The following is a 27622-nucleotide window of genomic DNA, read 5'->3' on the forward strand; positions in this document are numbered from 1 at the left end:
TTAATACGTAATACATGCTCTGATTGGGTAGCTTCTAAGCCATCCACCAATAGCGTCCCTTGTATGAAATCAACTGGGCAAACAAACTGAGGAAGCATGTACTTTAAATTAAAAGACCCACTGTCCTCAGAAATCCGCGAACCAGCGAAAAATCCGTGATATATACTTAGATATGCTTACATTTAAAATCCGCGATGGAGTGAAGCCGCGAAAGTCGAAGCGCGATATAGCGAGGGATCACTGTAACTACTTTCCGTGGATTCAAATTTCCTTACTCTGCGCATGTATTGCCAAGTGAAACCCTGGCTTTGTCACTTTAGGTCTTTTATTGATAACTAATGCTGAAGTTCATAAACAATGTACAGTAGACTTTGTTTTTTTTTTAACTTTAGTCAGTTTAACCCTTTACTTTTAAAATTAATAAAAGCTATTTTTTATAGCAATGAGGAGCTAAACCAGAGAACAGCGACTGCCAAAAGAGGACCTTTGTGTTCTGAGTTAGTCCTGGATGTAGAACCAAAGACCTTAAGAGTTATTCTGAAAAAAAAGGTATGCTCAATTATTCTTTAGTATGTCACATGTTTACTCTTAAAATCACTGTTTAATCTGGATTATATAACATTGTATTATTTTATAAAGCAATGATACTGAATTTTATGAAAGAAGATCCTCTAACTTAAAGTAAAATTTAATCAGTTCAACAAATATTAAACAGAGAAAGTTATTGTTGCCATAAACTGAGTTTTACTTATACATGCTACATGGCACCTACCACAATAAGTGATTGTAGGATTATGTAAAATTTGAGGTATTTTAACAACCTGCCATCCATCTTCTAAACCTGCTTATTCAGAGCAGGATCGCCAGGAAGCTGGAGCTTATCCCAGCAAACACCGGCCCCAAGGCAGGAACAATCCCTGCACAGAGTGACAACACGTTCAGGGTCAACACACACAGAATAGCAGACAATTTAACATTGCCAGTCCGCCTGTCCAGCATGTCTTTGGACTGTGAGAGGGAACCAGAGCACCTGGAGGAAGCTCATTTGAACACAGGTAGAACATGTAAACTCCACACAGACTTAAATCCGAGTCTTCTTGTTTCAAGGCAGCAGTGGCACCACTGCACCACCTGTATTCTAACCTAATATTTTCAAACCAGGTTAGTGCAGTTCTTTGTCAAGGGGAGTCTGTCCTTAGAAGACAGGAGTGAGCCCTTGGTAGGTCTGTCACATTCATAGACCCATGCTAATATGGGATTCAGTTTTACACTTTTCAGTGAACCTAACCTGCCTACCTTTTGGGACAAAGGAGGAAATCCTGCACCTCATTGGGGAGAACATGATAACTGCAGAAAGACAGCAACTGGTTTTCAATTTTAAAATTATAATGCTGGATCTGTGAGACAGTAGCACTAGTCATTGCATCTCTGATGCCACCCATGAAGATTTATTATTTTTCTCATAATTTAGTAGAAGGAATTGAAGGAAACATTGATATCTAATGCTTAATATGGGGGTGTGCAATATTTAAACAACATCTCAATGCTGCCATATACTTGGGAAGATGTATAGTAATAGCTTTGAAAGTTACAGTAGATCATTTATATTTAATCAGTCCTGATGGTTGACTTTCTGTTTATTTTTTTTTATTGCTGTGCTTTATAATCTATTTAATATTTTCCTTGAAACCTTTCTTGTAAGGAACCAGGGAAGCGGTCCCAACTTTGGCGGATGACTGTTACTGGAATGTTATGCCATGAAGGATCTTCGCCTCCACAGAGCAAGCCTGCCCAGCCTAGGCCTCAAGAGTCAACCTTTGTACTTGACATTGCAGGACTGGCAGCTGTCACAGACAACAGGTTTAACTTTATATTTGGCTGCTCAATTTTTGGATTCTTTATGTGCATTCATCCTAAGTATGAAGTTTGTGCAACATCTGTTTAAAGCTTTCTTTTTTTCTTTCTTAGCCCTGACAGTAAGATTTTCTGTAACAAATGAAAATGAAGTCAGTAGCTTTAGCTAATTAGCAGTGATAACAGAATAACAGAAATGAATGAGATCTAGGTTATACTTGTTGACCTTGTTGAGAGGTTTACTTACCTTGGCAGTGACATTCATGTCTCTGTTGACTCTTCCTATGAAGTCAGTAGACGGACTGGGAGAGCATGGGGAGTTCATGAGGTTGCTGGCATTGTGTGTGTGGCGCTCCTGATATCGCTGCAAAAAGTACAAAGGTCCAAGTCTTTAGAGTCCTGGTGCTTCCTGTCTTGTTATATGGTTGTGAGACTAGGACACTAACCAGTGCCCTGAGACGAAGACTGGACTCCTTTGGTACTGTGTCTCGCCGGAAAATACTTGGGTACCGTTGGTTTGACTTTGTGTCGAATGAGCGGTTGCTCATGGAGTCCCGAATGAGGCTCATTACCTGCATTGTGAGGGAGCGTCAGTTACTGCACTATGGCCATGTGGTGCGTTTCCCTGAGAGAGATCCGGCTCGTAAGATCCTCATTGTTGTGGACCCGAGTGGCTGGACCAGGCCAAGGGGTTGCCCACGTAATACCTGGCTGTGGCAGATGGAGGGTCATATCCGGAGAGTGGGACTGGACCGCTTGTCTGCCTGGGGGGTTGCAAACCGGGATCTTGAGTTGTTTCGCCGTGTAGTAGGTGTGGCAACGCATTGTACCAGTGCATGCTCCCCGACTTGACTAGGTTATATTCCAGCCATTTTTAACTCCCTTAAGCACAATTGCAGTGTTCTGGGTACAAGGCTAAAACCAACCTTATAAAGGGATAACATTCTGCTGCAAGGTATAAACTCACACGTACAGGGTGAACAATGAATTTAATTAATATGTTTTGTGGTTTGGCAGGAATTGTGGAGTACCCTTAGGAAAAAAAATGACATAAAAGACATAGACACAGGGAAGACATGAAAATACGCAAGTAGTGATTGGGCAAGGATTCAAACCTAGTCTCCATGAGCTGTGCATTTAATTAGACTTAAGAACTGACTTTTTTTTTGTTACACTTTTAAGTTATGAGCCTTTAATGCTGAGAAAGCCAGATCGCCGGCGGAGCACAACTCAAACCTGGCACTTCAGCTCTGGAAAACTGACTTGTGGCCTTCCTCGTCTAGTAGTGCAGGTGATGTACCTTTATGACTTCTGTCTACTTTTTTGAATAATAGCCTATACATATCAAATTTTCACTTGTTTTAATCTTTCACTGATCTATTCTTGTGTTTGAAATTTGTATAAGATTATTGTGCATATTACTTAAATTTTGCCATGTTGTTTAGGTGTACATAAGAGATTTACAAATTAAATGCGAAAGTGCCAGCTGACCACTTGATTGTTATTAGCACTTAATTCTCGTTGAAATATACAGGGTTTTTCCACACCTTTTGCTTTATTTCATTGTAGTATTAGGCATGCTGTTATGGCTCAGTTTGCAGTAATTACAGACAAAAAAGTAAGAATGCTTCTTAGGAAAGTAATTTAGGTATTAATTGGGCTTTTATTAATAGACTTTAATGAGAAAAAGCAAAAACAGCAAACTAGAACAGTGGTAAACACAGAGACTCACTTTCTAACAGAACTGGAGATATTTTAATGAGAGCAAGTTATTCACACAGAGTAAATTGTCAGTTCCTATTCACTCCACTAATAAAAAATATCAAGTTCAGATCAAGAAACTTTTACTGTCAACTATGCTACCTGGTAACTTATTTAATGTACAGTATTTGTGTTTCTCTGTATGACAAGAACAATAGCTGTATTTCCTGTTTTCCCTAATAGAACTGAATTTTGAGTTAGTGTATTCAATAAGTTAAATTTGCTGTAGTATAAACCAGCTTAAAGTTACTTTTCCCAATTTCTGAATATTGCAAGAAATGGTTAGAGGAGCATTTCATTACTCATAAGTATGCAAGCCTCTTTACTTTTTTGCTTGTCTTGTCTATTGTTATCTGTATCTCTTTATTTCTCACTCTCTCTTGCTGTATCACTTAATAGGTTAAAGGTGGTATCTCAGGGTTGGTTGATGGAGCTGAAGTTGTTCTAGGTCCAGACCCAAATGGAGGTTTAGATGCTATTATTCCACCTGAACAGAATTTTATTAACCAGAAGATGCGTCCTGGCTCAGGCATTTTAACAGTGCAAGTGCTGCCTGATGGGCCCACTCGAGTCTTGCAGGTTAGTGAAATAAGCCAGTGTATGACACTGACCTATTATCTATTCAAAAGTTTCGATCTTTTCTGTATATATGTAACTAAGATGGTTGAATGAAAGAAAACAAGAAACCATATTTAATGTTTCCGTGTTAAAAGACTTGATTAATTACTTAAGCATTTGTTTAGATACCAACTTGTAGGGCTTGGCTCATCAAAGCAGAAATTGCCTGCAACTCCACCAGTTATACAAATTTAATCCATTATTCTGTGTGGCCAAATATGTTAACTCAAGACACACACCCCACATAGAGTTATCTGACAGTCACTGCAAATTTTATAAAATGGCATCTCCTTTATTCAGTTCTGTGTTACCTTACCTTAGCTCAATAACACCTAGGGATCCATGGGTTGAAGTACGCTCACTACTCAATGGATTGAATCTCAACTGTCATTACTGCCTAATGCTTTCTTGCTTTCAAAGCCAAATGCCATAAGATGGTCATCTCAGTTGGCATTGGTTTCTAATATTTGAAAGTAGGGGTTTCTGGACAGTATTGCTATGTTTGTGTGCATGGCCGTGCCCTTTCATCTCATTAACCGTTTGCTAAACAAACAAGAGAGGTGCGCAGTGGCAGAACAGTCTTGGGGTGTCACCTTAAAAGTTATGTAAAATCCTGAAGTATAAAGTACAGATATGCTTTAAAATGTCATTATTTACACAAGTTCTCAGAAGTAATGGTTGTATCAGAAATGTCTCCTAGGAGTGCTCAGTGGACTTAGTGCCGTCACCATCATTCAACATCTCTATTAATACCTTTGCAGATAACAGATATGAATCAGCGAAGACCTAACCGTTTATCTCCAAGTCAGGAAGATGAGAACTGGGGAGAAAACAAGGTGAAAAAGGCAGAAGAGGAATTTGAGGTATTACATTCAACTTTTTTCTCCATCTAGTGGACTTAATTAATTTTAAAATCCTATTTGAGAAATGGTTTACTGTGCAACTGTAATTTAAATTTAAACAAAATGTTGCAAAGAAAGGAAACTGCTGTCATCATAAACCATATCCACACCAGCACTCACAAAAACTCTTGTTACAACCCAGCTTGTAAGTCCATGTATTGTAAAAATGCCTACTTGGGTTACGGGGAATTTACTTTGTATTGTTAGTGTACTTAAGTAGTTGACCCTAAGAAGAATTATTCCTTCAAAATTAAGTGTTAAATAAATTAATGTTCTATTAATATTAGCACTTGTGGGTAAAAGGGGGAATGGAATGTAGTTTTTAGAGTGCTAGTGTGAAAGGTTCTGTAGTCCTAACGTCTAAAATAACATGTTCCTCTTTTAGGTGTTGGTGAACTTGGAGGAAGGATTGGGAATATCATTAGTCAACAAAGTCCCAGAGGAGCTCATCTTTGCCACTCTTTCTGGAATTGATGTACACTTCACCAAAACCGCTACTAGTCAGGTCCTAGAACTCAATATTGGTGGGATCCAGGTAAACTAAACATCTATTGAATTGAAACATTGTGCATAAATCTCAAAACCTTTTTATGCAAGCTTTTTGTTTATTTTGTAAATTTTTGCATCTTGTAATAAATACTGTAAAGCATTGATTACAGGCAATGTAACTAAGAGGCCCTGCAATGTTCTTGTATATTTGGCTGATACCTTTATCTAAACACCTTACAAGATCAGTATTCATTATAGCTGTTTACATATATTTATTTTTTTACAATTTCAATGGAAGCAGATTAAGGGGATCAAGCTGTCACAGTAAGTCAGAGGTGGGAGTTGAACCAGCGTTTGTGTGGTCTAAAGTCTTTTGCCTTACCCACTTCATCACTGTGCCTACTGTGGAACTACATTGCAGAGATCCAACCATTAAATATTCTAAATAATCCTTGATTTTTATGTTGCATTCTCTTAGGTGGACAACCAGCTGCTCGGAACAACCCAGCCAGTGGTGCTCTGTGTTACTCCAAATAGCGTCGAAAGTGGTGTTCCAGAAACTGGTCCTGCTCTTCAGCTCAACACTATGAAAATCCCAAGCAGTCTCCTGTTAACTGAGCTCTTCAAGGTAGTTAATTCCCAGTCACACCATATGTTTTTTGATGTACTTAATTTAATGGTAGTACACAAGCAGTTGGTAAAGAGGAACTTTATATACAGTAATCCCTCCTCGATCACGGGGGGGTTGCGTTCCAGACCCCCCCGCGATAGGTGAAAATCCGCGAAGTAGAAACCATATGTTTGTATGGTTATTTTTATATATTTTAAGCCCTTATAAACTCTCCCACACTGTTAACATTATTAGAGCCCTCTAGACATGAAATAACACCCTTTAGTCAAAAGTTTAAACTGTGCTCCATGACAAGACAGAGATGGCAGTTCTTTATCACAGTTAAAAGAATGCAAACATATCTTCTCTTCAAAGGAGCACCGTCAGGAGCAGAGAATGCCAGAGAGAGCGCGAGATAAAAGCAAACAATCAAAAAATCAATACATGCTTTTAAGTATGCCGAAGCACCGCGATAAAGTGGCATTTTGTAGAGGAGCGTCCGTGTCCTCTGTGCAAACAGCCCCTCTACTCACACCCCCTCCGTCAGGCAGAGAGACTGAGAGAGACAGAGAAAAGCAAACAATCAAGCACCGCTCGGGAAGCATATCATTGAGGAGTTTTAGTTAATATGTAATACATGCTCTGATTGGGTAGCTTCTAAGCCATCCGCCAATAGCGTCCCTTGTATGAAATCAACTGGGCAAACAAACTGAGGAAGCATGTACTTTAAATTAAAAGACCCATTGTCCGCAGAAATCCGCGAACCAGCGAAAAATCCGTGATATATCTTTAGATATGCTTCCATTTAAAATCCGCGATAGAGTGAAGCCGCGAAAGTCGAAGCGCGATATAGCGAGGGATTACTGTATTGATAAAAAACACTGGTTATGGTACATTCAAATGAAGTCTAGGAATTTGTACTTAATAATCTGTGTATTTGAGAAGTTGGTTAAATTGTTTTATAGAAATGCATCAATTAGTAAAAATTAACATACAAGCTAATATTTATTGCAAAATCTTCTGCAATGCATTTAAAAACAGCATAGGTTAAGGTTTAACGGCCTAAGCTACAATTCTGCAAGAGTGTGGCTGCTGTATTATTTACTAAGCATTTCTGATACTTGGATCTACCCAAGTATAACTCTGTTTTATAAATTAGTATATCCTGTTTTATTTCCATAGCTCTTTCTTTCTTTCTTTCTTTATATATATATATATATATATATATATATATATATATATATATATATATATATATATATATATATATATATATATATATATATATTATCTTCAAATTTGTAAGAATTTGTTGCTCTGCAAAATATCCAGTTTCCTTATTGTTGTTCTGTACTATTTGAAACTGAAATCTTTATAGTAAAAGTTGTTCATTATTTATACGTATAACTTTATATAAATTTTTGGATAGTTTTATTTCCATGTTATTGGCAATGTTTTAATTCTAATAACTAATTTGTGATAGTTTAGTTTTCCAACAGTTTCTTATACAGTGTCTTGTAGAATTTGTAAAAGATGATAGGTATTATTGGTTTAAACTTACCATGGATCTTCGTTGGAATGAATGAGTTTGAAAAATGAATGAATGAATGGCTTTACTTTTTAGCTGCTGTAGTATGTAGCAGTCCACTGAGTGTCATAACGAATAATTGTATTGTAATTGTATGAAGGCCAAGCCAAATATTCAGATCTTTTTACTCTTAGAATATAATGCATATAACATTAAAGTGTACATTTCATTATATAGTCCAAGGGAACAGTTAGGAATATTAATGTGGATCATTGGTACACTATATGGCCAAAAGTATGTGAACACTCCTTCAAATTACAGAACATAGACAGACAATGGAATGGGTCCCACTGAAGATCTCAGTGATTTTTTGTCTTTGTCATAGGATGCCACCTTTGCCCAAAAGTCAGTATGTGACATTTCTGCTCTGCTAGATCTGCTCCTTATCAGCTATAAGTCGCATTATTTTGAAGTGGAAGAATTTAGGAGTAACAACAGCTCAGCCGCCAAGTGGTAGACCACACAATCTCATTAGAGAGGGACCACAAAGTGTATGGTGCATAGAAATCAGTTATCCTCTGTTGTGTCACTCATTGCAGAGTTCCAAACTGCCCATGGAAGTAACATCAGCACAAGAATTGTGCATTGGAAGCTTCATAAAATGGGTTTTCATGACCGCGCAGATGCACACAAGCATAATATGATGATGGGCAATGCCAGACAAACTGGAGTGGTGTAAAGCGCACTGCCGTTGGACTCTGAAGCAGTGGAAATGTGTTTTATGGAGTAATAAGTACTGAATATGTATGTATTCCCAAAGGATGGAGGCTGTTATAACAACTTTATATTAATGTCTATGGTTTTGGAAATGGGATGTCCAACAAGCTCATACAGGTTTCCTTAAACTTTTGGTCATATAAGATATCTCTTTATGAGTCAGCTACAATTCCTCACTTTAGTAATGTCCTCTTTAAGGCATTTCACAATATACAGTAATATGGAAGGAAAGAATTAACTTGACAGAGAACATACAGTTGCTGTCAGACTGGTTGAGCATTTTACACCTGACTAAACATTGATTGCATTCTTTATACACAGATGACACAAATAGCATGTATCATTTTATACATTTTTAAAGCTAACCACCTATATTATGTACTAACATTTTTGTGCATTGCAATGCATTTAAACCCTAAAACATATTCCTTTTCTCAGCCTATTTCAGTTTCAGGACTGAAATACCAAACCTTAAAATATCTGTAAATGCTGTAGTTATGAAACCCCTGAAATAGAAAACTACATTTTGTTAGATAAAATAGTAAAGGTGCTAAATAGCTTGAACTGTTTATGTTTGTAATTTGACACGAAGTGAATATCTGTCCATTCATTTTTTGACCTTGCTTAACCCACTGTTAAAGTTGTGCAAAACTGGCAGTTGAGAATAAAATAGAAGTTTGAAATTAAGCAGTTCTTGAGTTACACTGATGTGAACTTTTTTTTTTTCTGGTTTCTTACTGAATGGGCCATAAATCAGTAACACTGGTGAATTGTTCAGGGTACATTTTGTTCCCCAGTGTTCTTACTGAAAAAGTTTAAGTCCATAAATATTATAGAGTATGGTCTAGTTGTCTGTTGTGCACAATTAAAAAATGTAATGGTAAACACTATATTTAAAAAGTGTGTCTTTGGGTGAATGAGCTCTTTTGTTCCTGCTTCATTTGAACACTGCGCAGCTTCCAAATTCTTTTCTCACACTCCTTATGGTTTCATCTGGTATGAGGAACTCTGGCAAACTGCTTCATATATCCTTATCTCCAGGACTGTCCGGCTTCTGTCTTAAATCTTGTTCAGATCCTGAACTACTAACCTTTTGTTATGTATACCAGCATAAAAAGCATCTTTTGGCCCTTCAGTAGACAAGCACAGCTAATCTTTAATGAAAAGCCTCTCTTAATTGACAAAGAGTCGAGTAAAGCACCCATCTTATTTATGTGCAATAGGGAAATTAAAAACGAATGAGATGACACCCTTTTCTGTGTTTGTTTTCTTCATTTTCAGATATTTTGATATGTACTTCCTCCTGTTCGGTCTGTTTGTATACGATGATAGAGGGATGCTGTCATGTTTGCAAAAACATTGAACTGACTGATTAACTCTTTGAGGGCTGAATTTTTTTTCCAAAAAAACTGTTTCTGAAAAACAATGGATTCACACAGGAATCAACATAAAACATCTGTTGCTGCATGCTGTGGCTGCCAGTTCCCAAGAATATGTGTCAGGCTTGCTGCTAGACTCTCTTTGCATGGCTGGGACACGGTCGCTGTGCATTGCAATCTGGTTTATACCTCTTATCATTGTTAAGTGGCAGTCCTCCCTGGCGAACATTGTCAGTACAACGATTAGCTGGGGACCAATCAGCTGGAACCTCACATTCGTTTTCAATAACTTGTATCAAAATCTGATTCATTCATGTCATAGTCTAGTTCAGAGATGATAGGCAAAATGCCGTCCACGGAGTGTTTTTGCTTTATGCATTCGCTTTGACATCTTGCCAGATGTCAGTGCCATTTTTGCCGTTGTTTGCGCCTTGCTACTCACACGAGTGCAGGAAATCTCGGTCAAATCAATGAATCTAACTGTCCTTCTAGCAACGAGAGTCCAACTAAAACATAATGGTTGATTTTGTCACAGTTTACAGTCGATTACCATCGTCAACTTCTCCTTTTGACAAAAGTCGACATCAGCCCTGAAAGAGTTAAAGTGATAAACAGCAATCTCTGCCTGCGTACTATGAATATTTGCGATTGTGTGCCATTACATATTCTGTCATCAGAAGTAGATTGCTTCTTATCATTGGGCTCCTTGTACGGATTGACAATTAGTGAGTTTTTATCCCTGTTCTGTTATGCAAATAATACTTGCAGCAGTGGGCAATTTCACCTTCAAGGAGGCCACATTGCCTGTGAGTTTTTGTTGTAGTCAAGTTGAACATTTGTAGCTACACTGAGCCTGCAGTAGAACCCTGTGCTGCTGTAGCCCTACTGTCCCCGTTCGAGGGAAACCGGGACTTATAATAAACAAGAGATGGACAGGCCTGTTTTAAGAGGGTTGCACTGGCTAGAAACATACTCTTCGACCAGTTTCCTCATTAGTAACATGTTTTTATTGGAACAAGTCATTTAATTAGATAATCTGATCCTTGTTCCTGTGGTGATTGTGGTATGTCAGAAATTCTTAACAGCGGATATTTTATTTGTTTTTTTCTGAGAATATCAATGGATGTATTATGGACTATAGAGGAATCAAAAGGCCCAAACTGTAAACTTTTTTTGTAATATTTTGTTAAAAGATGTAATTAATGGTAAACACCCATATAGATTACAATGGCTCAAAACTCTTGTGAAGCATGTGAATTAAACTGAGGCCAAAAATGTAAATCAGTGTCTGTTTTCTGTGCATTGTCTCATCTAAATCACTGGCTTGTTGAAAGGTTAGTTGTGACAAACAGCCTCCAGTGTAAATGAAATGCTGCTAATTAATATTTTCCTGTTTACACTGCTGTCTTCTAATTATAATTTGCTGCTTTATTGTAATGTTTCAGGAGATAATCTGTAAGATTTAAATTGAATAGAGTAGACACTGGCCAATAGTATTCACAATAAGACAAATACACATAGATCATTTTTGAAAACTAAAACAAATTTCAAGCTAAATAAAGAATTCTGTTATGGCTTTATTTTAACATTTATTAGCTTCTACTTGTTTGACTTGTTGAAAGGAAAGCCAGAAGCTATTGTGGTCTGATCTGCAGCTTTCATTACCTGCAACTGTGAGAGAGGTTTAGTGTATTAGAAGTAAAACTTGACCAGTTTTCACCACAAATACATGAACTTTATCCCAAGCCATTGCAGTGTAGTATTTTTCATATTCCATCCTAATTTTTTGCAGAGACAGAGAAGGTTTGTGTGAAGACATATTAACAGCAGTTATAATTCTGTTTCATTTAGCACCTGATGTTGACAACCAGGCGGTTCACAGTGCAAATTGAAGAGAAACTTCTTTTGAAGATGCTGTGCTTCTTTGGCTATGGCCAGTCTCTGTCAGGTATGTTCACTTGACTTCTTTAATTTGCAGCTTATGCATCCATTTATATTCTGAATCATGCTAAATACATTTAAGGATTACCAGTGAACTAGTCCCCAGAACTTCAGGAAGAAATGTGCAGTAGATGACAAACTGTCCTTTTGTCTTTGCTTTCTGATGTTTAATGCAATTGATGCATTACAATCAATACTTCATTTGTTGCTTACCAGTCCAATTATACATCATCTTCTTTTACATGTTAAGATGTTTTATGGCACGGTGACTATCCTTGCCAGTAATTTTCAGATATTTTTATTGTGTTGTTAGAATAAATGAGTAAGGAGGAAGGAAATCAGATTTCCTCGAATGTAGGTTATTACCATGAAATTCAGGAGTTTGGCCTAGGCTTGTATTAGTAGATAAATAATTGGATATACACTATATTGCCAAAAGTATTGGGACACCCCTCCAAATCATTGATTTCAGGTGTTCCAATCACTTCCATGGCCACAGGTGTACAAAATCAAGCCACTAGGCATGCAGACGGCTTCTACAGCCATTTGTGAAAGAATGGGTCACTCTCAGTAGCTCAGTGAATTCAAACATGGTACCGTGATAGGATGCCACCTGTGCAGTAAGTTCATTCGTGAAATTTCCTCACTACTAAATTTTCTACGGTCAGCTGTAAGTGGCATTATAACAAAGTGGAAGCAAATGGAAACAACAGCAACTCAGTCAAGAAGTGGTAGGCCACATAAAATCACAGAGTGATGCGCATGCATAGGCGCATAGTGTGCAGAAGTCACCAACTTTCTGCAGAGTCAATAGCTACAGACCTCCAAAAGCTCAAGAACAGTGCAATGTAGAGAGAGAGCTTCATGGAATGGGTTTCCATGGCCAAGCAGCTGCAGCCAAGCCTTACATCACCAAGTGCAATGCAAAGTTTCAGATGCAGTGTTGTAAAGCACCCACCCGCCACTGGACTCTAGAACAGTGGGGACGTGTCCTCTGGAGTGACGAAACACACAATCCGATGGACAAGTCTGGTTTTGGTGGTTGCCAGGAGAATGGTACTTGCTTGACTGCATTGTGCCAAGTATAAAGTTTGGTGGAGGGGGATTATGGTATGGAGTTGTTTTTCAGGGGTTGGACTTGGCCCCTTGGTTCCAGTGAAAGGAACTCTTAATGCTTCAGCATACAGAGCCAGTTTGGACAATTTCACGCTCCCAATTTTATGGGAACAGCTTGGGGATGGCAACATGACTGCGCACACACCAGTGCACAAAGCAATGTTAATAAAGAAATGGAGGAGTAAGTTTGGCATGGCCTTCACAGAGAGATCCCTGACCTCAACCAGACAGATCTTTGGGATGAATTACAGCGGAGACTGTGAGCCAGGCCTAACCTCACAAATGCTCTCCTGGGAGAATGGTCAAAATATATATATATATATATATATATATATATATATATATATATATATATATATATCCATCCATTATCCAACCAGCTGAATCCGAACACAGGGTCACGGGGGTCTGCTGGAGCCAATCCCAGCCAACACGGCACAAGGCAGGGACCAATCCTGGGCAGGGTGCCAACCCACCACAGGACACACCCACACACCAAGCACACACTAGGGCCAATTTAGAATCGCCAATCCACCTAACCTTCAAGTCTTTGGATTGTGGGGGGAAACCGGAGCGCCTGCAGGAAACCCACGCAGACACGGGGAGAACATGCAAACTCCACGCAGGGAGGACCCTGGAAGTGAACCCGGGTCTCCTAACTGCGAGGCTATATATATATAATATATATAAGCTCTGGAATTTCACGCCTTTTGATAGTTTACCTACTGAAGTCCTTTCGGCTTTTGGAAACCACTAGCACCAATTATATGCCAACTCTGCAACGTCCTGGTTCAGCTGTTTTCCAGTCTCTCTGATCAACTCTTGCATGTAATCTGCAGCTGACTATTTATGACTTCATTCACCTGGGATCAAACTAGTATTATCTATTCTTGCTTTCTACATATTATAGATGTAGACCCCATCCTACCCCAGACATGCGGCTCTTCTGGCACTTTTGACTTCGTGAAGTGGAATTTTCTCTGGAAAGTCTTACATTCAGTGGGTTTTGGTGATAACTACAGTATATTAATTTGATCAAGATGTTATACTTCTCCCTAGTTCATTTTCATCAACCTAGCTCTCCTATTCCAGAAGGTGGAGGACAGGGCTTTATACTGTCTCCATTATTTTTTTTAATATCTCACTTGCTGTTGCTCTTTGCAATCTTGATTTGATCACACTAATTGCTGTTCATGGCTCCTATCATAAAATTTCTTTTTAGGCTGCTGACCTTGGTAATGCTGTTTCTGATATCCCTCACATTCTTAGTCTCTGTAGTTCGTCTTTGCTTTAGAACTTACTGTGTCTTTTGTGAATCTCTTACTGGTATGCACAGGCATCAGTGGCTGTTAATTGTAAAAGGGGGTCCCCTTTTATGAAGTGGTTTTAGGGAGTGGCTTTGTTCTTGTTTTCTCTGCTGTTGTCTGACTAGGGTTACAACTGCTTTTTTTCTTAATGAACTGCAATAAAAATTTTATTACAAACAAAAATTTCTTTAAGATTCAATGTCACATTGCTTTAAGCTGGAGGTGGCAAAGGAACTCCTTGCTAGTGCATCAGACTGTCAGTTGAAAACTGACCTGGAGAGGCAACTCACATTTCTGAGAGTCTAGCACCATAACCAAGATTAAGGTCAGACATTGTCCTTTGTGTCTAAATCAACAAGGCAGGTGATGATGTTGCAGCTGGCATGAGGGCTATGGAAGAAAGAGAGCCAATTAGTAGTATTTAGTAGGTTACTTCCACAGTAAGGGATTGTGTGCACAGTGCTAGCCCATAGAAGTGAGCTGCAGAGTTGTTGCTATAGTTAGTCCCTCTGTGTGATGTGTTAAACATCCTGTACTTGTAAGAAGAAAACCATCAGAGCAATCAGAGGCAGCAGAAACGACCTTAACTTTGCAGTGAATTAAAAGGAGCAGTCCATGGGCTGTGTTACGTAGCTTGGAATCTAATCAGCTCTCTCTTGGTTGGCTGGACAAAGAAGTCTAATCACCTAAATCACCTGATGACCACTTGTAATATAACTGCTAATGTGTTCAAGTACATCAGTAGATATATTCATTAGTCTGTTGCTAAAGGACATATAATTAGGCACTATTCCTTCATAGACCTGTTCTAGTAAATTATTAACTTGTCCTTTGCCTTGGGCTTCTCGCATATGTGATATCTTCCTTTACATTCCTTAGCACTCATTTTAAATGGCACCTTAGCTAATTAAACCCATTTTTACTCTGATTAACCCCAGTCACCGCTGTAAGTAAGCTTATGGGAATTAATGAGCTAATTTGAGATCACTTTAAATCCTGCATAGAAATATTACAAGAACCTTTAATTTGGCTTGAAAGTGAAACATTTTTACCCTTTTCCTTTACAGGCTTTGTGGGTTTTTAAATTTTCTTTAATTCAACAATAGATGTTATACAGTAGTAGACTTGTCTTGGATTTTACTTATTGCTCTTTTGTTTTTTTCTTTCAGAGATGGAGAATCTTGATGAAAATATGTATGAGAAGCCTAGTGAACAGGGAGGACCTATGAAGCGTTATTACTTTGAAAATTTAAAGATATGTGTGCCTCAGATTAAACTGAGTGTGTATACTTCTAGCAAGCTTCCACCTGACCTCAAGGTACTAGAAGACAATAATTTCACTTTTTATGTAACTAACAAAGTCTGAGGAATACTTAAGACATTTTCTTGAATTTGGAAAATATTTTGAATTTCAAGAGACAAAAGCAGTGTGTTGTTAAATGACAAAATGCAACCTCTTGACCGTTTGATTTTCATATTTAGCTACCATTAGTGAAAGTCTAATATAACAGACAAAGTGGTTGCTTTTCTCCAAATATCTGTGTATTCAATGAAGGTCTAGTGTTACAATTTACTGCTTCAGTAACTTCACTGGAAGTTGGAGGGGGTGATTAAAATTGCACTTACCATGAGATGCCACCTTAAAATAAATCTGGTGAAAAGCCTGATGCATTTTGTGCTGCTAGTAAATCACATTCTGGCCACCACAGGATCATTTTTTCTTCTAAATAAAAGGGATTTTAGGACATATAAAAATAATGAGGTTTATTCGTTCCAAGCAACAGACACACTAATTTAGAACATAAGTGACAGTAAACCACAAAGATGCTGGTTCAGGCCCACATTATAGCCTTGAGCAAGTCACTTAACGTGCCAGTGCTCCATTTGTAGAAATATGTTAGCAGTTGTACTGAGCCGTTGTGTTTTATAAATTAATTTGAGTAAGTGCAGCAGCAAAGTAGTTGATAGTAATGTGTTTAAGTCATATACTTCTCTTTTCTAAAAATAATTTTCTTCACTACTATGTTGTGATAGATAGATAGATAGATAGATAGATACTTTATTAATCCCAAGGGGAAATTCAAGTTTGCTTATATAGTCTTTAAATTGTGAATATAAACCTTACAAGTGAGAGGAAGTCACTTTGATCTATGCACACACACACACACACACCCCCACACACACATATATATATGTGCGTGTGTGTGTGTGTGAGTGTGATATATAGTGTGTGTATGAGATATATATATAGATATATATATGTACAGTATATGTGTGTGATATATGTCTATATAGATATAAATGTGTGTGTGTGTATATATATATATATATATATATATATATATATATATATATATATATATGTATGTATGTATATATATATACATGTATGTATGTATATGTATACTGTATATACAATGTGGTGAGCGGCTGGGGTGGATACCCAGTCGGGATACCCAGAAGGACAAAAGAAGGGATTATGTCTCCTCCAGACCACGAGAGGGCAGTCGCCCTTGTTGGTATGGGGACCACGGGAACAGAGCATGGAAGCTCAACCCTCTAGGGGCCCATGGTCACCACCAGGGGTCACCCGGATGTCTGAGGAGTCCTGGCCCTCAGCACTTCTGCCACACCTGGAAATGCTGGGGGGAAGAAAACCAGAGACACTCGGAGTGCCTCTGGGTGCACAGCCGGCACTTCCGCCATACCAGGGAGTGCCAGCAGAAGATCATTGGGAGGCACCTTGAGCATGTCCGGGTGTGGATAAAAGGGGCCGTCTCCCTCCATTCGAGAGCTAGAGTCGAGTGGAAGAGGATGAAGCCTGGAGGAGAGGAGTGGAGGCAGTCTGAAGCAAGGCATTGAGGAGAAGGACTGGACTGTGGGTGATTGGTATGTGGTACTGCGTTGTGTGCACCACTGTAAATAGTGTAAATATGATATATTTATATATATATATATTGTGGGGAACAGCCCAGACACAGACAGGCAGACACCGATGGTTTACAACCCAACACACGTTTATTCATCATATTTACACTATTTACAGTGGTGCACACAACGCAGTACCACATACCAATCACCCACAGTCCAGTCCTTCTCCTCAATGCCTTGCTGCAGTCCTATTGGGGTCCGTGGTCATCGCAGTGGGGCACCCGGAGAATCCAAGAGCCCTGGAAACCAGCACTTCCGCCACATCAGCCAGTGCTGGCGAGAGGAGTTCCAGGGTCACCCGGACTGCTTCCGAGTGGTCGTGTGGCACTTCTGCCACACCAGGAAGTGCTGCCGGAAGTCCATTGGATGCACCTGGATCACCTGGTGGGGATAAAAGTTGACTGCCTTCCGGCGATCAGGGAGCTGGAGTTGGGTGGAAGAGGACAGAGCTCGGAGGAGAGGAGCGGAGGTGGCAGAGAAAGGACTTTTGAGAGCCCGTACTTGAGATTGTGTGGTGCAGGGGCAGTGGGTTGTGTGCTGTGAACTATAAAATGGAAAATAAACGTGTGTTGGTGTTTTAAACCATCGGTGTCTGCCTGTCTGTGTCAAGGCTGGTCTCCACAATGCATGTATATACAGGGATATGTATAATGTATGTATATTATGTGTACATGTGTGTGTGTATGTGTATATATATATATATATATATATATATATATATATAAAAATATATATATACTGTATATATATAAAAATATAGATTGATATAATATGTAATACACTCACTCATCAACAAAACCACTATCTAGTTTAGTTAAAAAGCTGAAGTTTTGCACTTTGGAAATGTACTGTATAACACTAGGTATTTGCTAAGAAAGGATGTTTTGATATATCAATATTTAAGGATAATAATTAAACTAAAAAAAAAATACCCCAAAATCTCAAAAATACCTTGAAAGATTTGATTGAAATTTGGTCATGTTATAGACAAAACCATATTAGGAGTTGTGTATTTTTGTATTTTGTCAATCAATTTTTTTGTCGATATTTATTAATATTATGCTTACTTACGTGATCCTCTTTGCACTGAGAACATGCTTTAATCAAATGAAGAACACAGCAGAAGTAATTGGTGGGCCACATGAATAGGATGGTGTCCTGGACAAGAAATATAGAGACCAATTTTTAAATGTAGAAGGAAACATTGTTTAAACTCAAGGAAGACTCAAAGCTCAATGGTTTGCAAGAGCTGTTTTTTTTTTTGCAGTTAACTACCAGCACTTTCTGATGCATATCCATCTGGCCCTATCGACATTCAGCCCTCACTCATGGTGTTGATAACTGAACATCATCTCCCAGTCGCCCGCTCTTCAGTCATGATGCTGCAAACTCAAAGGGAGAAATGTCTGTCTTAGACAGTGCCATTTGAATTTTTAATTAGTAAATGCTCAATGCTCCTTGCTCATCAGTGTAACACATAGGGTACTGTCACTTTTGTATATCCATTTCAAGCACTGCTTTGCATATACATTCAGATCTGCAGACTTTAATTGGGAACTAAATGCAACTGACGAAAAATAAGAAAGGAAATAACTGCTTGTGTGAACAGCGTAAAAAAGTAAAATCAAAAGCATCTAATAATGATGATAATATATACTTAGGTTTTACATTATTTCTGCTGATTACCCGTTTCCATTCAAAAGAATTGAAAATTGTGTAAAATTCTGTTTTGTAGTGACCATCAACAAAAGCCAAGTCGCTAGTAAAGCAGGAATGTTTTCCTCATGGATAATTGTGTATTGCATGTTCAAAAGTAAGCAGCTCCAGTGATCTATTATTATTATTATTATTATTATTATTACTTACAATTTGGTGGATACCATCTGAGATGCAATTACTTAAATTTCTTTTGTTTTTTTAATCAAGTGACTTGCTCATGGTCACATGGTGTCATTTGCAGAATTTGAACCCACAGCTTCAGGGCCCGATATCCTAATTACAAAGCCTTAACAGCTACAATATACTGCCTGGCAATAATGTTAGTCTTTTGGATTGACAATACATATATTGTACAAAGAAAAGCACTTAATTAGTTACATACTACTGCTATGCTACACTCGATTAAGCAATGGCACAACAACTGTTGCCCATTGTGTTATGAAATTTCCCTGGCAAAACCAGGTAACGCAGCTAGTTTGGTTTATAAGTATTAGACAGCTGTTCAAAATACCTCATCCAAATACTTGTTATATTGTTTCACATATGCCTTTATAGTAATATATATTTTTGTATGTTTGTATTTCTTATGGCATGGTGATCAAGAAACACTGTAATGGGTCTACGATGTTCTTGATTTTCTTGTTAAATCAGTTTCTCCTGCAGATCATATTTCCTCCTGCAGTAATGTCTTTGCTAATTCTTATACATTTTCATTAGGGCAGAGACAAGTTATAGGCACAACTTAATATAAGACTAACTTAAATCATCCATTCATACATTTTCTAAACCTGTTTTATACTGAGCCAAACTGTGGTGAAGCTGAAGTCTGTCCTAGCAAGCTTAGAGAGGTGAATTTTAATCCTGCATATCGGGGACAAAGCTGCGAAAAAACCCCAGTCCATCACAAGGCTTTGCCATTCGGGGGCTAATTTGATATCACCAATTAACATAAAATGCCAACATAGTTAAATTTAGGTTTGAGAATGTTATTTTTTTTGTTAATCAAATTAATGATTTGTTTATCCTTTTAAAATCGCCTGTTTTATATTGTCACCCAATCTATGTCTTTTGGTTTTTAAAGGAGTAATGTTTCATCTTTGATTAACAGGAGCATACCATCTCCAATTAATACCTGTATATTAATGATGCATTTTTATATAAACAGGTTCAGGCCTCTTTTCTGTGTTCTAGTATTTCCTCTAATTGTGTCTGGCAGAAATAAACAGATGATCTCATCGAAATCTCTTTAGGTAATTGAATAGAATGTGGAGATCAATCTGAAAGCAACACAGTACAAGAGAGTGATGATTGTGGGCAAAGAGAACATTTAAAAAATAGTATTTGTAAATTTACGAAATTTATTTAAAAATTCAAAAGAACAACCTGCATTACTTTTCATTCTGCTGCTGGAAGAATAAAGTTGGCCGATACTGTTGACAGTTTTTTAAATAAATCTGCAGAATTGCCAGTCTGACTGCAGATGGCAGAGTTCTCCTTTCCAACGCAAGCAGCTCACAGGTTCAGCAAAAGTGGAATGAACTAATGTAACCTTTCCCATGGCCAAAAAATGGCATTTCTGTTCAGTTTTGAAGAATAAAGGTTGTTAAAAATTCATCGCTATTTCTGTAGTGCTTTTTACTATTCCTTTGTTCAGAACAGATCTGAAAATTTATTCCAGCAAAAAAAAATCCTGTACTTTATAAACATATAGAAGATATTAACGAGTGGAAGAATGCCTGTGGAAGAAAAATAATGTACTCTGTATTTGTGTGCATTTGAAAAAAATAATCTCTTAGGTTTTAAAGACAGCTGTTTAGCCAAAGTAAATTTCTGAAATACTGCTATTTGACAAATTTCTGGCCTTTTTATTAAAAACAACTTCTTTTTCAATTCTGATGACACATTTGCCTTTTTTTTTTTTTATAGGTGCTGAAGAGCATGTTGGGCATCCCACTCATTCGTTTTGAAGATGCAGTGATTAACATGGATCCATATACACGTGTTCATCCTTATGAAAGCCAGGAGATAATAATCAATGATATCCTGAAGCACTTTAGAGAGGTAATATATGACTGATCATTTTGTTTGACCTCTCAATATCAATTTCATACTTTAACATAATTTAGAGTTGGAAACACTATACAAAATGTGAGCCGATAGGTGGAATATTAGAAAAATGCTTGCAGGGATAAGTGTCCTAAGGCAATTCTGTCGACTTGCTTTCGAGTTCCTTATTGAATATTTATTCTTAGTTTCACATTTCATTTATCTTGATGCATCATCAAAGTTTATTAAAAAATCTGTTTTGTTGACAAGAAGTGTTCTTGTTTGTTGATCTGAATAGGTGTCAGTTGATTTTAAACAGAGAATGACACAGAAGCATGCAAATATCAGTCAGAAATCTGACACTGAAGCCACATTGTGTTTTATCTGTCAGTTCAGAATATTCATTAACAGAGGAGAATCAAATTAAGTTGGCTCTAGTTGTGTATTATTATTCTCTTGTATACTTTAGGTTGATTTTGTTTTGAATCAGTATCTTAATCAGCACAACTTTTCTGCCTTCACAGCTCTTGTTTACACACTTTCTCTTTTTCTCTTTTGTTGGTGCATTCAAGACAAATATATTTGGTGACATTTATTAACTTTTCATACTAATACTAAGATATACTAATATTTTATAAAGGTGACATTTAGTTTAAGTAGCAGGATTAGGTACTTGTTTGCCAATCAGCTCTAACCAGTGTTAAATAGCTACTGCATTTTCTATAGCAACAGAAGTGTTACCCATACCATTAAGGCACAATACAGTTGGCATTTGCTGTAAGCCTTTCAAGCTCACATGTTTATTATCAGTAAGTCTATTGTTTTTTTAAAATAGTTGACAGTAGCAGGTTTTCATTAATATTTTTTATTTTTAACACTCAATATGTAACTCCTCCAGGCCATTAAACTCATTATAACAAAACTTTAACTGATACACTATGGTATGAAAATTGCTGAGTGACACATACTGCCTGCTATTTGTGTCACACGTGTGCATGCCAGTCAAACTCACAGTGCATGCTGTGCCCAGTTATAATGTCGTTATGCCACTCAATCCTAAGGGTATGAATTGCCAGAGACGCGTGAAATTATATTATGCAGGTTGTTAGGTCACATATATTTATGTATTTAAATATTGCATTAAAAGTATTGCATTTAAATTATGCATTATTACTAAGTATGATACAAGTTAAAGTTGAACAACCATATCCTTGTAGGCAAAAATGAATCAGTGTGTTGTACCTAACAAGAAAATTACTTGACTTGACTCATTTCACTTCATTTTTTTATTTTATATATAAAAGGGGATTTGGAATATGCATTATGAGACTACCTACCTACCTATCTGCAGTTAGGTCCGTAAATATTTGGACAGAGACATCTTTTTTCTAATTTTGGTTCTCCACATTACCACAATGAATTTTAAATGAAACAACTCCAATGCAGTTGAAGTGCAGACTTTCAGCTTTAATTCAGTGGGTTGAACAAAACGATTGAATAAAAATGTGAGGCAACTAAAGCATTTTTTTAACACAATCCCTTCAATTCAGGGGCTCAAAAGTAATTGGACAAATTAAATAACTAGAAATAAAATGTTCATTTCTAATACTTGGTTGAAAACCCTTTGCTGGCAATGACAGCCTGAAGTCTTGAACTCATGGACATCACCAGATGCTGGGTTTTCTCTTTTTTAATGCTCTGCCAGGCCTTTACTGCAGCGGCTTTCACTTGCTGCTTGTTTGTGGGCCTTTCTGTCCGACGTTTAGTCTTCAACAAGTGAAATGCATGTTCTATTGGCTTAAGATCAGGTGACTGACTTAGCCATTCAAGAATTGTCCAGTTCTTTGCTTTAATATGCTCCTGGGTTGCTTTGGCTGTATGTTTTGGGTCATTGTCCATCTGTATCATGAAATGCCGCCCAATCAATTTGATGTCATTTAGTTGGATTTGAACAGACAGTATGTCTCTGAACACCTCAGAATTCATTCGGCTGCTTCTGTCCTGTGTCACATCATCAATAAACACGAGTGTCCCAGTGCCACTGGCAGCCATCACACTGCCTGCCTCCACCGTGTTTTACAGATGATGTGCTATGCTTTGGATAATGAGCTGTTCCACGCCTTCTCCATACTTTTTTCTTGCCATCATTCTGGTAGAGGTTGATCTTAGTTTCATCAGTGCAAAGAATGTTTTTCCAGAACTGTGCTGGCTTTTATAGATGTTCCTTTCTATTCTTGAGGCTTGTGAGTTGGTTGCACTTTGCAGTGCACCCTCTGTATTTATTTTCATGCAGTCTTCTCTTTATAGTAGACTTGGATATCAATACGCCGACCCCCTGGAGAGTGTTGTTCACTTGGTTGGCTGTTGTGAAGGGGTTTCTCTTCACCATGGAAATGATTCTGCGATCATCCACCACTGTTGTCTTCCATGGACGTCCAGGTCTTTTTGCGTTGCTGAGTTCACCAGTGCTTGCTTTCTTTCTCAGGATGTACCAAACTGTAGATTTTGCCACTCGTAATATTGTAGCAATATCTCGGATGGGTTTTTTTCTGTTTTTGCAGCTTAAGGATGGCTTCTTTCACCTGCAAGCAGAGCTCCTTTGACCGCATGTTGTCTGTTCACAGCAAAATCTTCCACATGCAAGCACCACACCTCAAATCAACTCCAGGCCTTTTATCTGCTTAATTGATAAGGCATAACGACGGACTTGAACACACCTGCCCATGAAATAGCCTTTGAGTCAATTGTCCAATTACTTTTGAGCCCCTGAAATGAAGGGATTGTGTTAAAAAAAATGCTTTAGTTGCCTCACATTTTTATGAAATCGTTTTGTTCAACCCACTGAATTAAAGCTGAAAGTCTGCACGTCAACTGCATCGAGTTGTTTCATTTAAAATTCGTTGTGGTAATGTACAGAACCAAAGTTAGAAAAAAGTTGTCTCTGTCCAAATATTTATGGACCTAACTCTATCTATCTATCTATCTATCTATCTATCTATCTATCTATCTATCTATCTATCTATCTATCTATCTATCTATCTATCTATCTATCTATCTATCTATCTATCTATCTATCTATCTATCTGAGATATATGTTGACTGTTAACATGTTTATTTACAAGCTTTTAAACATTCATACATTTAGTTAACTATAGGAAGAATATCCAGTGATACTTTTCAATTTTAAGAATATTAGCTGCCTTTTCCACACTTCTCACTCAGGAATGACCATTTGTCAGTTAGGATGGGAGCAGACAAAGCATCTGCAGGAGATTTGGTTTCTACAGTTCTGAAGTTCAGCCAAATGTGACAAGTGATTTCAGCACAGGTTACTTGCTTCTCCACTTTCTCTTTTATTACATCAGTTAGTGAATGCTAAAGTCATTATGTCAGCCTCCTGGTAGCTGGAGTGGTAGAGGCAATCAAAGTTTGTAGTGTGCTCTTTTACTTGATTTTAACAGTGCCATTTAAGGTCTGTCTTCACTATTCCATTGGGAATGCCAAAATGAACCCAAATGCTCTGCAGACAAATTGGTATTTGCCTACCTGCTGTAATACTAATGTATAAACTTAACATATAAGTTGTAATGTAGAAGAAATACATTGTGTTATGCAAATACCAATAAAATGAATTGTTTGTACATTGCCTCAGATTTTATGCCACAAATGGTAGTAATGCATAATAAATTCTCTTACAAGACACAGAAAAAATCTGAAATGCTCCATTGACATTTTCCCCCCAATCTTTATCTTGCAGCCTTGATACTTATTGGTACTTATTTTATTTGGTACTTATTTTATTCCCTTTTTATTTTAGTTTTAACTTGAGTAATTGTGTTTTGTTTTGTTTTTATTTTATTTTTTGCACTGGAAAATTGCACCTAAAATTTCATTGTACAATGTCTCATTGCTACAATGACAATAAAGATTTTGATTTGATTTGATTTGATTTTGATGAACTGATCCCGGCACAGCATCATTCTTTTCAGCGTTATCAAAACACACTTAATTAATTCTGCGACTTGCCTTCTACTGGCATTATCATATATTTTATTAAATAACAGAAAAAAACAAAATGTGATTATCAAAAGATCTTCGATTTTTATAAAGAACTGTACTGTATTCCAGCAGATTCTTATCCATGTAATACGGCACAAATAATATCTGCTTATCAAATGAAAGCTGATGACTGTTAACTTCTCCGGTACAGACGTCACACGTAGGAGTGCAGTTCTTAAGTGTGTTGTGTTCCAAGACTAAGTCCTTTAAGGAAATTGAACCTTTATTCAGTCTTCGTGCAGTTTTAATTGAATTGATCGTTGAACTGAGCTCTGCAGATATTATCAAAATAAGTCAGGGAGGTCAACAGTATCATGCAGCGGAGTATGCTGTGCCAGATTATAGGAAATTAAAAAAAAAAAAAATTTGAAGTTGGCTTTATTCATCAGTTTGCTAAACCAATTCAAACTGGAAATCCTGATAAATTCTGGTGTGTTATCTGAAAGTCAGATAGGACTCCAATCATTTACTTATTGGGTACCCCTCAAATAATGAAAAAAAAATCATTAATAGTCAATATAGTTGTCTTCAGTATAGGTGCAGAATATAACTTTTAGACATTAATGGAGAGTTTGCAAGGTTTCAAAACAAATCTCTCGTTCTTTTTATTTTGTGAGGAGCATGAGGCTTAAGTGAAGTATGCCTCCTTGAGTTTTTTTTTATTTTATTTTATTAATATGAACGATCCATTGCAGGTTTCTAGTTTCAATACTAAACAACTTATTTTTGTGTATAGCGCTCTTCATTATATGTAAGCTCAGAGTGCTGTGAACAATTCTCAGTTAAAATACACATGTAGATGATACTAATTACTAAATACAGAGCTGGTGCAAATAGAAATGCAGATTTGTTAAAACACAATAAGAACAAGGTAGCAACTGACTAAACACAAATTGAAACCAACAATATTGGTCCATTAATTAACTGATGAACTATGGCCAGTTGACAATGGTGGAGTTTAAAATTGTTCAAGAGAAAGTCAAAAATAAAGTCACAGTCCTGGAGAGCTTGGTCAGCTGGCTACCTACCCAATCCTGAGTTTTCTATGGTGGAGTCTGTCCAATTTCAGTATCCTAGTATTAGATACAGAGATTCAGAAAATAGATGAATGGATAATTCACTCATATATTCTTTTGAAATGTGGTTTTATTTTTCTAACTGTCCCTAAAATCCAGAAGCATCAAATCACATCTATTGCTGATGTCAGCGCAATTGGTTAATGTCAATCCACAATCTTCTGTCAGTTTATTTCACTCATTGAGTAATTCTTTATTTTATTCTTTTATGAATGACTAAAAAATAAAACAAATAAAAAGCCCTTGCCTTTAAACAAATGTTCAGACTAACTATGCTAATTTTGGCTCATTTCTTAACATGTACTCAGAGCAGACACCCATAAAATTGTTTTCAGACTAGTGGGACATATTCATCCAGGTCAGCAGAAGGAAGATCTGATCCTGATTGACGTGGCACGGTGAGAGTGTTTATTTGCCTGTGTAGAAGCTACATGAACAATCCCATATACAGAAAAAGACCAGGGTCATCGGAATTGTTTTTCCAATTGTGCAGTCACAGATAGTTCAAGACCTCCAACAGAGTACAAGCTGTTTGCTCAGGCTATTGCTCTGTGTGCTACCACTTTTATATGATACACTAAAATCTTAAAGGTTTATGCTGCTGCGTAATATATAATTGTATATTTCTGCTTAAAAAAAAAATCCATTCTTTATTTTTTTATTTTGTAGACTTGTATCCTCTAAGTCCCACATAGTCACGTCAAACAGTAATTATCTAGGTCACCTGATACATTAATTAATATACAGTCGGCTTTATGAAGGTTCATGTTCATTTATCAATTAATTTGACCAGTGAATTTTGTATCCCGTTTGCCTTGCTAAGCTAATTGCTGAGGTGGCATACTTTATCGTTGGTATGATATGCTGTTTACACCAAATGTAGCCTTACATTACAACTTATAACTCTGGTTTGTCTGCTTTTCATTTTAGGAGTTGATTGGACAGGCTGTGCAAATTCTGGGATCAGTTGACTTCCTTGGGAACCCAATTGGTCTGCTCAACGATGTCTCAGAAGGGGTCACAGAGCTCATCCGATACGGCAATCTTGGGGGACTGATTCGAAATGTCACTCATGGAGTATCCAATTCTGCAGCCAAGGTGCATCCAATTCATACATGCTGTATGCTGTGAATGTCCTTAAATATTTCCAAGAGTTCTAATATTTGATTTATCTTCATTTCTGTTAAATGGGCATTTGAGCCATTAGAGCATTTCATTGAAGTAGTGCTTTCATGTTAGATTTAAATTCATAACTGTAATTAGAAATTCAATAGCCACATTACGTACCAGGTTTTCAAAACCTACAAATGTGTAACTCATTTTTAACATTATAATGAAGCTTTTCAGTTTACACAAAATGTTAATACTAATAAATGAAACACCATGCTCAATTAGGAACACACATTTTGTCGAACTTTTCCTAAATTAAATCCTTCTTATTTTGTACACTTGTTTCTGCCTTTTAGCCTTGTTGATGTACCACATTCACACCTTGGATATTCAGTGCCG

General features: G+C 37.3%; 1 protein-coding gene across 5 annotated transcripts in view; it reads left to right on the top strand.

Moving 5' to 3' along the window:
- vps13d (vacuolar protein sorting 13 homolog D) overlaps positions 1-27622 on the top strand; it is a 192292-nt gene that overhangs the window by 116757 nt on the left and 47913 nt on the right. For 4 of the 5 annotated variants that reach the window (XM_039755421.1, XM_039755423.1, XM_039755422.1 and 1 more), the window contains 11 exons: positions 441-549; positions 1703-1860; positions 3037-3145; positions 4015-4194; positions 4995-5096; positions 5521-5670; positions 6103-6252; positions 11770-11866; positions 15452-15600; positions 20859-20993; positions 27044-27211. In XM_039755421.1, the coding sequence (XP_039611355.1) occupies positions 441-549; positions 1703-1860; positions 3037-3145; positions 4015-4194; positions 4995-5096; positions 5521-5670; positions 6103-6252; positions 11770-11866; positions 15452-15600; positions 20859-20993; positions 27044-27211 (1507 nt within the window). Of the gene's footprint in view, positions 1-440; positions 550-1702; positions 1861-3036; positions 3146-4014; positions 4195-4994; positions 5097-5520; positions 5671-6102; positions 6253-11769; positions 11867-15451; positions 15601-18480; positions 18799-20858; positions 20994-27043; positions 27212-27622 lie in introns of those variants that run through there. The other variant, XM_039755425.1, reaches the window with a different exon arrangement.

Source organism: Polypterus senegalus, chromosome 6 (genome assembly GCF_016835505.1).
Source record: "Polypterus senegalus isolate Bchr_013 chromosome 6, ASM1683550v1, whole genome shotgun sequence".
Classification (NCBI taxonomy): Eukaryota; Metazoa; Chordata; class Cladistia; order Polypteriformes; family Polypteridae; genus Polypterus; species Polypterus senegalus.